The 16,818-nt window shown below is 48.0% G+C and overlaps 1 protein-coding gene across 1 annotated transcript in view; it reads left to right on the top strand.

Annotated features, from left to right (window-relative positions):
* The first annotated feature begins 4,382 nt into the window (after positions 1–4,382).
* LOC128830811 (cryptochrome DASH-like) overlaps positions 4,383–16,818 on the top strand; it is a 30,827-nt gene continuing 18,391 nt past the window's right edge. The window contains exons 1-8 of the mRNA XM_054016596.1: positions 4,383–4,499; positions 6,138–6,310; positions 8,072–8,165; positions 10,100–10,230; positions 11,546–11,694; positions 12,795–12,883; positions 14,382–14,455; positions 16,712–16,801. Coding sequence (XP_053872571.1) covers positions 4,431–4,499; positions 6,138–6,310; positions 8,072–8,165; positions 10,100–10,230; positions 11,546–11,694; positions 12,795–12,883; positions 14,382–14,455; positions 16,712–16,801 — 869 coding nt within the window. The 5' untranslated portion in view covers positions 4,383–4,430. The remainder of the gene's footprint in view (positions 4,500–6,137; positions 6,311–8,071; positions 8,166–10,099; positions 10,231–11,545; positions 11,695–12,794; positions 12,884–14,381; positions 14,456–16,711; positions 16,802–16,818) is intronic.

Genomic DNA, 16,818 nt, shown 5'->3' with positions numbered 1-16,818 from the left:
AGGGATTGTCTCTTATTATGTGTAGGTACAGTGGTTAAAATAGGCCCTCTAGGCACTACTGTAATATAAATAGTAATATAATAAAATTTGCATTCTTTTATTTCTTTATGGAGTGTACAATTAGCCTAGATTTTTTTCCTCCTGGCTTTTCTTTAACCCTAGACATATCAAGTCTCGTCTTGTTTATTTTTGCTGGAGTTCTCTTTAGAAGATTCAAGGAATAGGTCTGAAGCTTTCTCAGCCCATAACTGAAGGAAAGGAGGGTACAATATTTAATTACAGAGCACATTTTTTCTTTGTCAGGCATCTTTAAGTGTCATTTTAGCACAGTGACAGAAACAGACTGACATCTTTCTGTGAATCAGCTGTCCTCTCAGCACAGGTGAACCCATATGTCCTTTGTTTTGAGCAATTTGCTTAAAAGGATATTTATCAGACTGGTAACCCATCACCACTGGGGACTGAACCCTGAATCTTCAGCACCAAAGATACAGAAGAGCTCCCTGAGCTCTGGCAGTAGCCAGTGGCAGATGCTTCATAGGGAATGAACAGAACAGGGCAATTATGAGTGATCCAACCCCAGTTGTCCAGTCCCAGCTTTTTGGCAGTTGGAGACCTGGGGACACCAGGAGCATGGGACTGCGTCTCTGATCATCTTGGCTAATAGACATTGATGGACCTATCTTCCATGAACTTATTTAATTCTTTTTTTAACCCAGTTATACTTTTGGCCTTCATGACATCCTATGGCAATGAGTTCCACAGGTTGACTGTGCATTGAGTGAAGAAGTACTTCTTTTTGTTTGCTTTAACCCTGCTGCCTATTAATTCCATTGGGTGACCCCTGGTTCTTATGTTATCTTCATCATCATTATGTTTCCATTACACCTCTGGCATTGAGGGCAGGGATGAAACTCCTCCACTCCTGTCTGTTTCTAGCAAGTCTTTCAATGGTTCCCCAGCTGTGCCCCAGGTTTTTCAGGTCGGCTTCCACAGCTCTTCGTCATGTTGTTTTCGGGCAGCCTTGTTTTCGCTTGTCTTCAGGTGTCCATCTTATTGCCACTCTGGTGACGTAAAGGAGTAAATAACACTTCCCTATTCATTTCCTCTGTAACATTAATGATTTTATAGACCTCTATCATATCCCCCCTTAGTTGTCTCTTTTCCAAGCTGAACAGGCTGTCTTTTAAAATTTCTCCTTGTAAGGAAGGTGTTCCATACTCCTGAACATTCTTGTTGCCCTGCTCTGTACCTTTCCTGATTCTAATATATCTTTGAGATGGGGCAACCATAACTACATGCAGTATTCTAGGTGTGGGCGTACCATGGAGTTATATAGTGGCATTAGGATATTTTCTGTCTTCTCATCTATGCCTTTCCTGATGGTTCCTAACATTCTGTTAGCTTTTTTGACTGCCGCTGCACATTGAATGGATGTTTTTGGAGAACTACCCACAATGACTCCAAGATCTCTTTCTTGAGTGGTAACAGCGAATTTAGATGTTATCATTTTGTATGTCTAATTTGGATTATATTTTCCAATGTGCATTACTTTGCATTTATCAACACTGAATTTCAACTGCCATTTTGTTACCCAGTTTTGTGAGATCCCTTTGTAACCCTTCACGGTCAGTTTTTGACTAACTATTGTGTAATTTTGTATCATCAGCAAATTTTGCCACTTCACTGTTTACCTCTTTTTCCAGATCATTTATGAATACGTTGAACAGCACAGATCGCAACACCCCACTATTTACCTCTCTCCATTGTGAAAACTGACCATTTATTCCTACCCTTTATTTCCTGACTTTTAACTAGTTCCTGATCCAGGAGAGGAACTTCCCTCTTATCCCGTGACTGCTTACTTTGCATAAGCCACTAGGTGGTGTCATGATCACAAGTATTGGCCTTCCCTTGACTATTACATTTGCAACCCAAACATTGCAGCACTGAGAACTGGACTATAAACAAAAGTGAAACCAATTTCATTTATTGTCATTATCCAAACTGAGGGAAATATAAACAGAGTCTAAACAGTGACTTGTAAACTGGATTTTTAAATCCCTTTCACTTCTAATTATCTACGGTGCTATTAGTAACATAGGGAGAGACATGCACTTGTCCACAATATACGATTCTTTAGCTGACAGTGTTGCTTTAAATGGGTGAATTTATAAAACTAGCTATCAGCTCTGCCTTTCTTTTCTCCAGTGTGAGCTGTGGGAGATGAATCAGTGTGGTTCGTATATAGGGATATAATATGGCAATGCAGGGAAAAGAAGGAAACCAGGGAATTATGAGTCACATGGAAAATCAGTGTCATTTCCTTGTGCCAGCCACTGCAAAGAGCTTTTTAAGGATCTTGGGGATCTATCTGGAAGAGTTGGTGCTCAATAGGGAAACAAAACAAGGACTCCCTGCTCGATGCAAGTTGGGTGTCACAACAGCCTAGCGTTTCTCTGGAGCATCCAGGAATCAGGATCTGGCTCCATTGGAAAAATTGAATCAATGGAACGTTCCAAACTTCAGGACTAAGGCCAGACGCCCAGATGAACTGCTGCAATTCACTTTCTGGATGCCGCATCCCAGTCCCCCTCCCGGTCTATTATCCTAACCCTGGGCGCCAGTAGAGTTCCCCTGGGGGTGGAATTTGGCTGAACACCCAGTGAGGTAGGTAAGGAGTGTTGCACAAATCCTTTTGTTACTAAGTATAAATGTTGAATGCAAAATGGATCTCGAGGACAATTCTGTGAGTAATCTGGACTCTGAGTAAGGGATGTGTCACCGTTGAACTACAGAAGCAATGGGATGAGGCAAGCCTTTGACTCCAATCACAGTTATTAGTGATAGGAACAAAAGACGCTATTGATGCTCGGTAGTGACCAGTCGCTTTTAATAAGCGTTGATAACGATTTGGTGAGTTCCCTAGGAAGTTGGCCTATACACCAATGGGTTCTGCTTTACAGGGCAAATCTTTATCAAGGCTCCCCAGCCTGAACCAATATGACCCTGTGCATGCAAAGGCCGGACTCGGGGAATCCATGCCATTGTTATGCACCTCTGGGTGGGGTGGAACAAAGCAGAGAGCTAGGAGTGAGGTGGGAGGTGCAGAAGCAAGGATCTATTACGGCTATGTGGATCCACTGCTCTCCATAAGGGAGCAGGAGATACCACAGCCGCTCCACAGCCTCTCTGTGGCCTGCTTCCTCCCACTCCTCCTCTTGGGTTTGCGCCCACCCATGGCTAAAGGGCCGCGCCGAGGACGGTGATCTGCTCCATCACAGTGGTACCCAAACTTTGCCCACTGAAACCTTGCCAGGAACCCTGCTGAAAGCACTCCCTTATATGCGCACCACGGAGGAGATTTCAGCCATTCTGTTCTGAGCTGTGGAGACAAGGTCTATAGGGAGACTGCCTGGATGATGAGAAAAAGGGACTCCTTCCCTTGTATCTCCTCCAGATAGCACCATATCTTCTCTTTCTGGTGCCATGAATACACTCGTGAGCTTACATCAGCACAGCTGGACCGATGCAACTGTGAGATTGCTCGTGTAGCCACTCTTTGCCAACAGGAGAGAGTTCTCCCGTTGACATAATTAAACCACTTCCAACAAGCAGCGGTAGCTATGTTGGCGGGAGAGCGTCTCCCGCCGACATAGCGCTGTCCACACCAGCACTTCTGTCGGTGTAACTGATGTCGCTCAGAGGGGTGTTTTTTCACACTCCGAGCAACACCAGTTATACCGACAGAAGTGCCAGTTGAGACATAGCTTGGGTCTATTTTCCAGGCTGTCAACATAGACAGAGAATGTTTTGGTGTATGTTACTTTTACTGCCCTGTGCACGTTGCTGCCGCGTATCTATCGATCTCGGAAGGTTTCATACCGCTGCCCAAGGTCAATAGCAGGAGCAAATCCCAAAGTGGACTTCATGGCGTTTCTGGCGCTTCTGTTTCAGGGGAAAGTCTCTGCTTGGGATATTTGTTTGAGTTGATTGATTTGTTGGGGGGCGGGGTGTTTGTTTACATTTCAGATAACCCAGTCATCATTAGACTAGAGCCACCCTGCGGCGCTGCTATGTGGACCTTGTGTTGTGATTGTGGGGACGGGGTAGTTGTAGGCCAGAATGGGAAAACCTGGGGGCAGCTGCATTTAGGCACTGAGAGATCACGGCGCCTGGAAACCAGGCGTGACTGTCGGAAGCGGGTGGGAAAATGCCACCCGTAAGCGCAAACTGAGCCCCGGGCGGAGCGAGCCTGGGCGGCTGAGCCCTGCCCCGCGGCCCCTCGTTCGTCGCCCTGCCCTGTCTCCGCAGCGGGGCCGGGGCACGCCCGGCAGGGGTTGGCCTTGGCACGGCGCCTGGCCAGGGCTGCGGAGCGGCTCCTCCTCCGAGCCGGGCAGCCGCGGGCCGGGCGGGGGGCGGCCGGCAGCATGTCGGGGGCCGCGCCGAGGACGGTGATCTGCCTACTGCGCAGTGACCTGCGCTACCACGACAGCGAGGTGGGGGCAGGCGGCGCCGCCGGCCGGGCTGGGGGCGATGGGCGCGGCCGCGGCTGCAGCCCGCGGGGCACCGGGCTGGGCCACCCTCTCCCCGGGCGCTGAGACCCCCGGCCCGCCCGGGAGCGCGTTGCAGCTGTTTTCCGTGCTGCCCGCACGTGGCTTTATGTAACCCGGGCGCCTCTGAGCTCCGCCCCCGCGGGCCGCTGCTGAGAGCCGGGGTTTGGGGCGCCGATCCCGGGGCCGGAGCGGGCTGGGGGACCCTAGCCTGCTGCTGAGGCCACAGGGGCAGGGCCGGCGGGAGGGTTCGGAGTGGGGGAAGCGAGGGGGCTGGCAGGGGGTAGCAGGGCCTGTTGGGTGGGGGAAAGGGGCTCTCTGATGTCCCTGCTGACAGTAGGAATGATCCGTGCATAATAATGATCTGCATTGCCCTAGGAAATCCAGGGGTTATGATAGCTGGGGTGGTTCTTTGCAATGTGCTTGGATGGCCGGTGCTATAACAAATACCTGGCGCAAGACGTGAGATCGCCAAACGTCCCCCCTGGGAGGCAGGGGTGGGAGCTATCGGGATCTTTGGAGGTGAAAGGCAGAGCTCTGAGCGACACATACCAATGCTACCAATGCTACCAGTTTTAGGAGCCCAAGCATCAATGCAGTGTCTTGTGTGACTAGAGGGGAATTTAGGGAGGCCAATGGCAATTGCCCAGGTTGGAATTTGACCAGCACTCTGGAGATAGCACCACCCCTATTACAAATATTGCCATGGGGGCTTTCATGCCCTGTACCCTGACCCTTATTCTGGACGCTGTCCACACATTTTAGCCTGTTAAATTAGGGCCACGTTTTAACCTCTCCGCCTGCCAGCAGAGGGTCTGAGAGTCCGGCAGATCCCAGCCTAGGGCAAGAGTGGGGATGGCATGGGAGAGTGCCCCTGTCACTGCCTCATTGTCCCCAGGCCCCGTGGTAACTGCAATGAAGGGTTCCAGCTCTGTGCATGGGAAGGGGGAGGCTGGAGAGGGCAGCCATAAAACAGCAGCATTCCCCAGTTAGCCTTGAGGCGCTTCTGTGGGGATCAAGTATCAGAGGTGGAGCCGTGTTAGTCTTGATCTGTAAAAAGCGACAAAGAGTCCTGTGGCACCTTATAGATTAACAGACGTATTGGAGCATAAGCTTTCATGGGTGAGTACCCAGAATGGGTATTCACCCATGAAAGCTTATGCTCCTGTTAGTCTATAAGGTGCCACAGGACTCTTTGTCACTTCTGTGGGGATGTGATTACTGACTCAGCTGGCATGGACATACCTACCTTTCATCTCTGTGCTGTGTAAGCCCCTTTGAGGAAGTCTCTAATTTTTATAGCTGGCACCTAGATACCAAGGTGATAGACACATTGGGGCTCTGATCTTGGTCTCTTTTAAGTCAATGGGAGTTTTGCATACAAAGTCTGTGCAGGATCAGGCCCTGGAAGAGAGGGAGAGACCCTGTAATATAATAAACCTACAGTACAATATCCAGTTGCATGTCTTCCTTTTTCATTACGAGGCTGAATAAAGACAAATTGAAATGGTGCTATTAATTGCTGTACAGAAAGAGAACACATGGAGCATTGACATCTTTAACTGCTCCTCTCTGTACTTCCAGGTACTACGCTGGGCTCAGAATAACGCAGACTATGTCATTCCTCTCTACTGCTTTGATCCAAGACAATACCTAAGAACCTATTACTATGGTTTCCCAAAGACTGGGCCTCATCGACTCAAATTTTTACTGGAAAGCGTGAAGGATCTAAGGCAAACACTCAAGAAAAAAGGAAGGTACAGGGGGGATTTGTCATAAACATGAGTGTTTTATTTTTTAACCCACTTTATTCTTCCCCCTCCTCTTCCTTAAAACTTGTCTGTCCTATGGAGCAAGCAATGCTAGTGACAACCATGTTTGACCACCTATTGCTAGTACCATAAAAACACAGGAATTCCCATGCTAGCCCAATAGCTTGTCTGTGGCAACAGCCAGCACCAGATGTTTCAGAAGATTATGCAAGAAACCCCATGGTCAGCAGTTATGGGATATCTATCTAAGGTTCTTTTACGGCCTCCATTACCATAATATCTGAGCACCTCACATTATATAAAGTATTTATTCTCACAACACCCTTGTGTAGTAGGGAAGTACTTTTATCCCCATTTTATAGATGGAAACTGAGGCATAGATTGGCTAAGTAACAGGAAATCTGTGGTAGAGGAGAGAGTTGCACACTGGTCTCCCTAGTGTCAAGCCAGTGCTCTAACCATTGGACCATCCTTCCTATCCCTAGGGAGTTTCATCTCGTAGTTGGCTTGAGCCCTTGATGTATGAAAGATGTTTTCCCAGACCAACATGGGCCATGGCTTTCTGTATAGCCCATAGCTCGGTGTTATACCACTGATAACACAGTCCTCAGGAAAATCTTCTTGTCCATACTGGTCAGGGAAAGTTATTAGGATCTAAAATCTTCCAAGCACCTTTTTCTTAATTTTATTATTATCACAGCAAGATAATGTTAGCCCTTGGGTAGCAGAATATGCAGCAGTTGGCTTGCCCCGCTCCTGAGAGGGTGCAGTGGTGGCAGTTTGTGGATCACAACACCAGAAGAATTCCTTTAGGTCTGCAATACACTATGGTCCATGAAAGGGATTATGCTAGTTTAGGAGGACCAATTAGAATCCCTAACAAAGGTAATGAACTGGCCAGTATGTGTATGTGCCACTGGCACCTGTACAGGAGAGAATCAGAATTGCTCAAACACGGGTGATGCCTTGTGACTGACTCACAAAGGCCACATATAAGACCTAACATCTCTGCAGATAAGAGATTCTTCTTTAGCTCAAATGGCAAAGACCTCTGGTTTTTAAGAACATTCAGACCTATGCTCCATCTGTTAATATTTGGCATGTCCTTTCAATGCCATAGTATTAACAGACCAGATCGTAACTCTCCCTCACCTTAGATCACTGCATAGTGGTGCCTCCCCGTGCATACAGCTCTCAAGTCCATGTTGAGAATGTAGAGGCAAACAACCATTTCCACGGCATGTCTCCCTAGGCCCCCCACCAAAACCCAGCCAAGCCTTTTCTTGAAGCAGTGTTTTTGCACAGTCTAAGCATTAAGTTTAAATTGGATCGCTTGATGATTGCTTGTTCTGTTCATTCCCTCTGAAGCACCTGGCATTGGCCACTGTCGAAAGACAGGATACTGGGCTAGATGGACCTTTGTCTGACCCAGTATGGCAATTCTTAAGTTCTTATGTCCTGACAGTGTCACTTTAACTATGATCCCACACAGTCTGCATTCAACAGGTCATAAACAGTGAGGTCCATGTGCAGGTGAAAGTGGGGGAAAGGAGAAGAAAGGACAAGAAAGGCAATAATAAATATTGTCTCTCTTTTTATGCTCCTGCCTCTCTCTGGCTGTATCCAACTGGTGTCTCGGGCTCCTGGTCCATGACTGGAGCTCCTAGGCGCCAGGGTCATACAAATAATTAATAATAATAAATAATAGCATCAAGCCTAATTCATTCCAATTTTGTGTGTCCGCAGTAATTTGGTGGTAAGGAAAGGGAATCCAGAAGATGTGGTTCATGATCTTATTACGCAGCTGGGCACCGTGGCTGCCGTGGCTTTCCATGAAGAGGTAAAGGAAAGGTTTGAACTATGTTGGCTCAGCATAAAATTGGCAAGACCTTTCAGTGCAAGGCAGTATTGGACTTGCCTGGCCTGTGAATTCAGCGTCAGAGATGTTCTCTGCTGCTGTCATGTCATTAACCCTTCAGAAGCTGGCTAATTCCCAGAGAGGTCTTAAGTCCAAGTGGCTGATGGGAGTCAGTTGTGGGTGACCTATAGGGGATACAGGGTGCTGGTTGTAAGTGGCCACTCTGAGGCACTGGGATGATTTAGTTGGGGATTGGTCCTGCTTTGAGCAGGGGGTTGAACTAGATGATCTCCTGAGGTCCCTTCCAACCCTGATATTCTATGATTCTAAAGCAGTTTCTGGATGCTGGTGGACAGAGCTGGGCTGAGGCTCAGGGGTGGAGCAATATTCTCCCTCCGACTGGAAACTGCTGTGTGCCCCTCGAACTGCAGAAATGATATGCACACGCTGCCGTACCCTGGCTCCTTGCTCAGACTGAGAGCCAGCAGCAGGCAGGCAGGCAGGGTGCAGCGGGAGCAAGGAGGCCCCAGCAAAGCTGTGTATAGGGAAATGGAGGCAGTGCGGGCACCCCTGCATTCAGATGGAGAACGGTGAGGAAGCAAAAGAGGAGAGACTTGTCTTGATGGTGGGACGTCATTCCGTTGGCAGAAGTGGAGCTCACCAGTTTCTGCGCAGCGGTTCTGGAGGAGAATAAGGAATTGACTGTTCTGATGTAGCAGCTGCATGGGCAAGGAGGGAGCAGCAGGGTATTTTCCTGCAGTCAGAGAAGTAGAAGTGTCATGATGATGAACTGGCTGGCACGGAGGGGCCACCACTGCCCTCTTCTGGTTGGAATCAGAACTGCCCAACTATGTGTCAGAGGCCAGAACAGGGCTGAGGAGGGAGCCAGATGTATGGTTTGGGGCAGTGATGGGGGCTGTGTCAGCTTATCCTCAGTGAGCTGATTGTTAGTGGCTATTGGAAACTTGCGAAGTCCCTAGCCACCAATCTGAATCACAGCCACAGCAGGGTTGCCAACCCTCCAGGACTGGCCTGGAGTCTCCCGGAATTGGCATCGATCTCCCGCAGCAATCCGGGAGATTTTATTAGGATATTTGAAGGAAATGACACTATGTCATGCTGGGGGAAAAAATCTCCCGGAATAGCTTCAGTCAGAGTTGGCAACCCTAGCCACAGTCCTTGGGAAAGCCAGAATTTCATGCCTTTGCCTTGATCTGGATTTAAAAATCCATTAATCCACCCAGCACAAGCAGCTTAACCCGAGTTTAAGGTCTGTCACAGCTGTGCCCTCCCTACTTACCCCATCTTGTCACATCGACTCCTGGCTCCACCAGCGGCGCCTGACTCGACCATCCATCCTGCAACTCTCTCTGGGCATGATGCACAGCCCACTGTGTGAGTGGAAAGATTCCCCTGCATATCAGTGGGCCATGGACCCAGTCCTTTATGCCTTCTGCCACATTGCCCTCTGCACGTGAATTGCCCTCCTTGAGCTGTTCCTCTTCTCCTTCAAATTCCTTCCCAACAGCCAACTCTGCTATGATGCCTACAAGAAATTGGCCAACTAACAGCTTGTTCCAAGGCCTGTGGACTCCCATTGGCTACCCTGGGTGCGGGATCAGGCTGTAATAGTGGACAGGACGAGGGGCAGCTGGGTACAGCTGATGTATGTTGATCTAATAAATGGAACCCAGGATATACCGTCTATAGGAATTGTTGCCATTTTGGTTGTGCTCATCTCTTAATGGGAGGGGTGCAAGGGATTGAGACCAAAGCCAAATCTGGCAAAGGGGAGGACATAGGAGCGGGGGTCAGTGTGCGTGAGGAACCCCAGACGCGCTCAGCTGCGTGTCCAGCTGCACGTTGGGTGCGCAGACAGAAGAGCGTCCCACTGCTTTTGTCCCCGTTGGTGCTAGGCGACGAAGGAGGAGCTGGACGTGGAGAAGGCGCTGCAACGGGTGTGCGTTCAGCACGGGGTGAAGATCCAAACCTTCTGGGCATCCACTCTCTATCACCGGGACGACCTGCCGTTCAGACACATTTCCAGGTAGGCTGGTCTCCGCCTTCACTCTGTGCCTGGGGATGCTGCCCATTCTCCCCTCCGCCACTGCGTTCCCTGCAAGTTCAGGGGGCAGATCCATTGTCATCGCTCTCTTGGCTTTAATGGAGTTATGACAACAGCTGAGGCTTTGCCCCAGGGGCCTCTTGGCTCATCTGCACCAGTGTTGGGGTGAGGGGGCTGTTTAGCTCACCTGCACCACATTGGAGGGAAGGGGCGGGGCCTGTTTGCCCCACCTGCACCAATGGGGAGGGGCGGGGCATGTTTGGCCCACCTGCACCAATGGGTGGGGGTGGGGCCTGTAGGCCCACCTGCACCACAGGAGAGGGTCAGGGAGAGGCCGGTTGGTCCCTCTGTCCCAGGAGGTGAGGGGCCTGTTGACCTAGTGCACCAGTGATGGGGAGGGGGGGGGCGGCCATTTACTTATTTATTGTTTTCACCTCCCCCCAAGGCACAGTTTGGTCCTGTTGCTTCTTTGTTTGTCCCATGTTGCGCTGGTGCCCACACGGCTGGGTTACTGCAGTGCCCGCAGGGCAGGGCGGAGCTGTTGCTCACAGCTTGGTCATGAGGCAGTGGGGCGAGTGGCGTCTGTGCTCAGCGTAGCCCCCTGTACTGAGTGCAGTGGCTAGATAGGAGCAGCCCTGACTTTGCATTGGCAGTGCTGGGCCTGGCTTTTTTCAGACCTGCTCTCTGAGCCCCGCACTGAGGGTTTCTTCCCTCCCACACTCCTGTGCTGAGGAACTGGGGAAATCCAGATCATTTCATCCGCCCTCCATTTTACTACATCTGCCAGAGGTATCCCCCAGAGCTGCTTTTCTGGTGACGGAGTTTGGCCCTCACCCAAATGGGGCTTCTTTAACGTACATTAGGGACTGTGGGATAACTACCTTTCCTCTTGTCTGGAAGAAACCAGTTTCTCCCTTGGTTTGGTTGCAGACTTGATAGCATAATATCAATTAGTATCCATAATTCCTCATACAGTGTTTGTACATTCAATTCACAATGATATTAATGACCAGTGTATCAGCTTTCATTTGATACCTCACACAGCATTCTATATAGATAAATACTATGACAACAATGCGTTTGGTGTAGTGAGTTTGTCAGGCCTGATTGGAGTTGCTGACAAAACATTGGACCCTTTACAAGTCAGCATTAAAGGGTTCCTAAGGTCACACGCTCACAGTTAAAATATTCACCCTGCCCCTTCAAAGACTTACTGCGCTGTGGTAGCGTATTGCTGTGTGGTGAAAGCCATGAGGGCCTGTTCCCTGGGCAGTCCTAACTGCTGTAATCCACGCAGGTTGCCTGATGTCTATACCCAGTTCCGAAAAGCAGTGGAGGCTCAGGCCAAAGTCCGTCCCACTGTACAGATGCCAGATCAACTAAAGCCTCTGGCCCCAGGGGTAGAAGACGGATGCATCCCCGTGCCTGAGGAGTTTGGACAGAAGGGTAGGAAAACGTTGCCCCAAAACAATTCAGCTGCTGCTGCTCCCGTTGAATTCAGGTGGAGTTGAGGGTGCTCGACAACTCTGCAAATCAGATCCCAAGGTGTTGCATGGGGGACACCCAAAAATGGAAGCATCCCAAACTCGTGACCGCTCTTGAAAAGGTGGGCTACATGTAGCTCTGCCTCTGTCTACTTATTTTTAAAAGGGAATAATTATAAAGAGGTTTGAAGCTAAATTTACTAACTTTATTAGTAATAGTATTAGTATTATTGTGGACTTAGGAACCCGAGGCAAGAACCAGGACCCCATTGTGCAAGGCACTGTACAAACACAGAACAAATAGATGGTCCCTACTCGAAGGAATTTACAATCTAAGTAATTGGAAAAATCTTTAAATGGTTTGGCTACTTAGGCATTAATGTACAGATTTGCCCAACAATTTAAAACAGTCAACCAAAAATGAAATACTTTCGAAATTAACTTCAGTTTTGAAAGGAACGATCTTAGCTTTCACTTATACACACATGAAGCAACGTACAGGAAAGAGGAGCAGAATGCGTGTTGGCTGAGAGCAGAGAATAGCCCCACCTAACATCATTACTGAGAATGGCTGTGCCATAAGCTAGAGAACGTGCACATTAATCCCTGGAAAGCTGTGTATGATGAGCTGCTGAAATGGAACTCAGCCTCCCAATGTAAGTGCTTGGAGACCCCTGGACGGCAGGATAGAAGGACAAAGCGCTGTCACCTCTGCCAGCGTCCCGGAATGTGTGTGGTGACATCCTCCCGCTGGATGGGCCATCAGTGAGCATTGAACGTGGGACTTGCACGTTCTAAAAGCATGTCTCTGCCGCCTGGAGTAGAGCACCCTTCAATGCTAGGAGACTCGGAGCCCTCATTTGTGGCCCGGTCGCTTAAAGGGGTTACATAGAGGAGAGTTCCCATTCACTTGTTACAGAGACCAATGTTTCCATATTGACTCAGCAAGACTCAAGCCTATAGCCCTGAAGGCAACTTTCCCTTGGTTTTTTGAGCTCCCTATCTTTGAGCGGTCTCCAGTGTCTCGTTTTCATGCTAACAAGCTGGTGCTTTCCACTGCAGATCCCCTGACTGATCCGCGAACAGCCTTCCCCTGCCGCGGAGGAGAGACCCAGGCCTTAATGAGGCTTCAGCATTATTTCTGGGACACGGTAAGTGTGTGCATTTTCTTGCCAGTGTCCTCCCCCACCTCCTCCTGTCACAAGGACACTCTAGCGGGGCAGGCAGCAGTTTTAACTCCCACTAGGATTTCCTTTCTGCCTGTGGAGCACTCTTCCTCCATAGACCTCAAAAAGCTCTGCAAAGGAGGTCAGCATCATCATCTCCGTGATGATGAGGAAACTGAGGCACAGAGAGGCAGAGTGACTTGTCTGAAGTCACCCAGCAGGTCAGAGCCAAGAAGAGACTAGTGCCCTATCCACTAGGCCTCACTGCCTAGATTTAGACTAAGGCCCTGTGTACTCCATGACATCTGTGCAACATGATTTTCTTGTGTCGTGTATTGTGCACCAGGCCCCAGCACGGATTAGTTGATAAAGCAGAATATATTTATCTAACCCGCTGCTGAGTGTGGGTTAGATGTCCCCCTCTGTGCCCAATCCACAGAGATATGGGTCTGTTACAGCTCTCGTCTTGAGAACCTAGGTCTTTAGCTCAAGCTGGAGGGGTTTGTGCTTTCACCTCAGCAGGGCCCTGGGGTTGGTCTGGATGGCGGCTGTCATGTGTCTGAGCCAAATAATGGGCAAACCTGTTCATTTTTCCTGTGCAGGTCGGAGGAGATTAGCTCCATCTCAGTCTTTTTCACACTCATATAATGATGGTGGTGCTACTTATTATAGATCAACCCTTAGGTGTCCGCCTTACTCAGGCTGGGTTCCCGGTTGGTGTAGAGCTGTCACAGCTGACCCTTGTACCCCCTCAGCCTCCAGCACAGAGACATGTCAGGTCGGGAGAAGTGGCTGGAGTGTGATGCACTCTGGCTTTGTGTAGCTGGTGGTACTGGTACTCCCTTGGGTACTGTTAGCCCAGTACAAGTTAGAGCAGCCCATGGGCTGCTGTAACAGGCACCAGAACTGGGGACCAGACAAAAAATCAGAATGCCTAGCACCCTCTTTTATCCCCACTTTGATGATGTGGAACCAGAGAATCTGGCCCTAGAAGTGCAAATCTGGGTGGCATGGGTGTAGTGAAGATCAGAATGTGACCCGTTACCTGCAGCCATGGGGCAGTCAAAAATCAAAAGAAATTGCTTCCAATCTGATCCTCAAATCCAAATGATCAAGGGGCCAGGCCAACAGCTATCGCAGCAACCGGCTTTTGGAAATTAGTCCTTGATTCAGATTCGTTGATTGATCACTCCCAGTAGGGATCAGTGAGACCATATTACCATTGTGCTTGTAAAAGTCTACTACAAAGTAAAGCAGGAAGCAGAATTTATTACACATAAACTAGGAGCTGTAATAAAAGCTACTGGGGTCATTAAATATTGTGCATTGGAGGAAATAATTTGACAGCAGAATAATGCTGCTAGACAGTCACTAGAGGGAGCACTGCCCTGCACAAATATCTGTCTCAAACATCCAGGAAAGCGTAACTTGCAGGCTGCCTATGTAAGGTTTTTAATTTTTTTCTTTTTTATTGCTTGGATAGAACCTGGTGGCATCTTACAAGGAGACTCGAAATGGACTGATAGGAATAGATTATTCAACCAAGTTTGCACCATGGTAAATATTCTCCCTTGATTTCATTTGGCTGTTGAAACATCAAGTTCGGTTAGCATAGATCTGTGGCTGTGTCTGAGATGCCCTTGAAGGTGGGTTGCAAAGGCAGCTGTAAAATGCCTTTATCCCCTGTCCCCGATCCTATGGCTGGTTCAGTGTCCCAGGGCAAAGCGGAATAGCCTCAGGGCTGCTCCACAGTAGGCCAATTGCTGACAGCCCGCAAGGGACTGTTGTTACAGCAGGGACTTGCTGAGGAATGGAAATGCCGGGGCAGTGCCCACTGCACTGAAAGCTGGGATCAAGCATGGAAGCCAGGCAGAGGCCATCTTCAACTGGCCAGATCTGCTGGGTTTATGGCCACCCTGCACTGCAGAAGTGGTGCAAAACAACCAGAGGACATTAGAGTATCTGATCTGTGTGTGGTTTTTTTTTTTTTTTTTTTTTTAAGACATGATACTTGTTTTATGTAGGGACCATAAGCCTGATCCTGGGAGGTACTGAATTAGCTTCAGATTTACACTGCGTAACAGAGCCAAATTTGTCCTAATGTTTACGGGGCCTTGAGGGGGGCGTGTTAAGTATTTGATCAATTAGCAAAGAGTCAGGTACAGGATCACTCCGTATTAAAGACTCCCATTTCCCTGACTGAACGGCAATCAAAGCATTTTTTTTCTAGGAACATTCTTGTGTTTTATTAAAATCTAGAGAGGCAAGGTGGGTGAGGTAATGGTTTTCATTGGACCAGCTTCTGTTGGTGAAAGAAACAAGATTTCAAGCTGACTCTCTCTAATATCTTAGGACCAAACCAGCTACAACTGCACTGCACATAACAATAGAAGCTATTAAAATCTGGTATTTCTCCTTTTCAAATTGGGATCTATATTCCATCTGTGAAGACTGGTGCCACCTAGTGGCACTTTAATGGGCCACTGCTTTGTAACATTAAATTAGGCTTGAATAAAGACTGGGAGTGGATGGGTCATTACACAAAGTAAAAACTATTTCCCCATGCTATTTTTTTTCCCCTACTGTTACTCACACCTTCTTATCAACTGTTGGAAATGGGCCATCCTGATTATCACTACAAACGTTTTTTTTTCTCCTGTTGATAATAGACCACCTTAATTGATTAGTCTCGTTAGAGTTGGTATGGCAACACTCATTTTTTCATGTTCTCTGTGTGTATATATATCTTCCTACTGTATTTTCCACTGCATGCATCTGATGAAGTGGGGTTTAGCCCACGAAAGCTTATGCCCAAATAAATTTGTTAGTCTCTAAGGTGCCACAAGGACTCCTGGTTCTTTTTACTTTGTAAAAGGATGTTGTTCGCATGAATTCTTATTTATTTTTCGTAGCATCCGCAATGAGCTAAGCGCTTTCCAAACGGAATAAGGATGGTCCATGTGCTGAGGTGCTCACACTGTACTATATGCTCCAGAGCAACCTCAGTCACCTCTCTGTGTACGTAAGAGCCGTGGGATGGCGTTGGGAGGATAAAATTATAATGGTCAAATAGAATTCCAGCCAGTCACATTTTCCTGCAGCTACCAATTGACTTCGCAGATAGAAATATTGAGCTGGTCAAAAACTTGGGAAAACTTTTTGGAAAATTTCTCCATATTTTTTCAAAATTCATCAACTTGTTAAACATTTCCACTAGCTCCACTGACTGCCCAGTCAAGATGCATTCAAATAAAATTCATATACAATCAAGGTAAAAGCACTTCTCAAATCCCTGTCATTTTCACCGTTGTGTCCAGAATCAGCGTGGCCATATAAGTACCATAGATAGACTTGTATTCAAAGGAGGGTTTTCCAATGGCTAGAACTGAGGACTGGGAATTTGACGTTCTGGGTTCCATTTCTGGTTTTGTCACTGACTCACTAGTTAAATCACTAAACCACTGATTAATTTGGGCAAGTCACCCAGGGCAAAATTTTCAAACTTACCTGTCTAAAGTACCATTTAGGTACTCGATGACTCCCATCACTGTGGAATCATAGAGATGAATGAGTTTCTCCCTGTGAAGGAGGGATTATCACGCCCACTGTGAAGCTGAGTCAAAGAGAGATTGCATGACTTGACCAAGGTCATTCAGGGAGTCAGTGGCAGAAATGGGAACTGAACAAAGGTGTCCTGAGTTCTAGTCCAGCATCTTAACCACAAGGCAATCCTTCCTTTCTCTTTGTATGTGCCTAAAGATCTCATTCCCTTGTAATGTTCCGGCTTTTTAAATGTTTTCTTTGTGTTTACAGGCTGGCGTTAGGTTGTATTTCACCCCGATATATTTATGAGCAAATCCGGAAGTATGAAAAAGAGAGAACTGCAAATCAGAGCACATACTGGTAGGACACAAACAGAT

This window comes from Malaclemys terrapin, chromosome 2, assembly GCF_027887155.1.
Source record: "Malaclemys terrapin pileata isolate rMalTer1 chromosome 2, rMalTer1.hap1, whole genome shotgun sequence".
NCBI classification, from domain to species: domain Eukaryota; kingdom Metazoa; phylum Chordata; order Testudines; family Emydidae; genus Malaclemys; species Malaclemys terrapin.
This window is presented reverse-complemented; position numbering and strand designations above follow the sequence as displayed.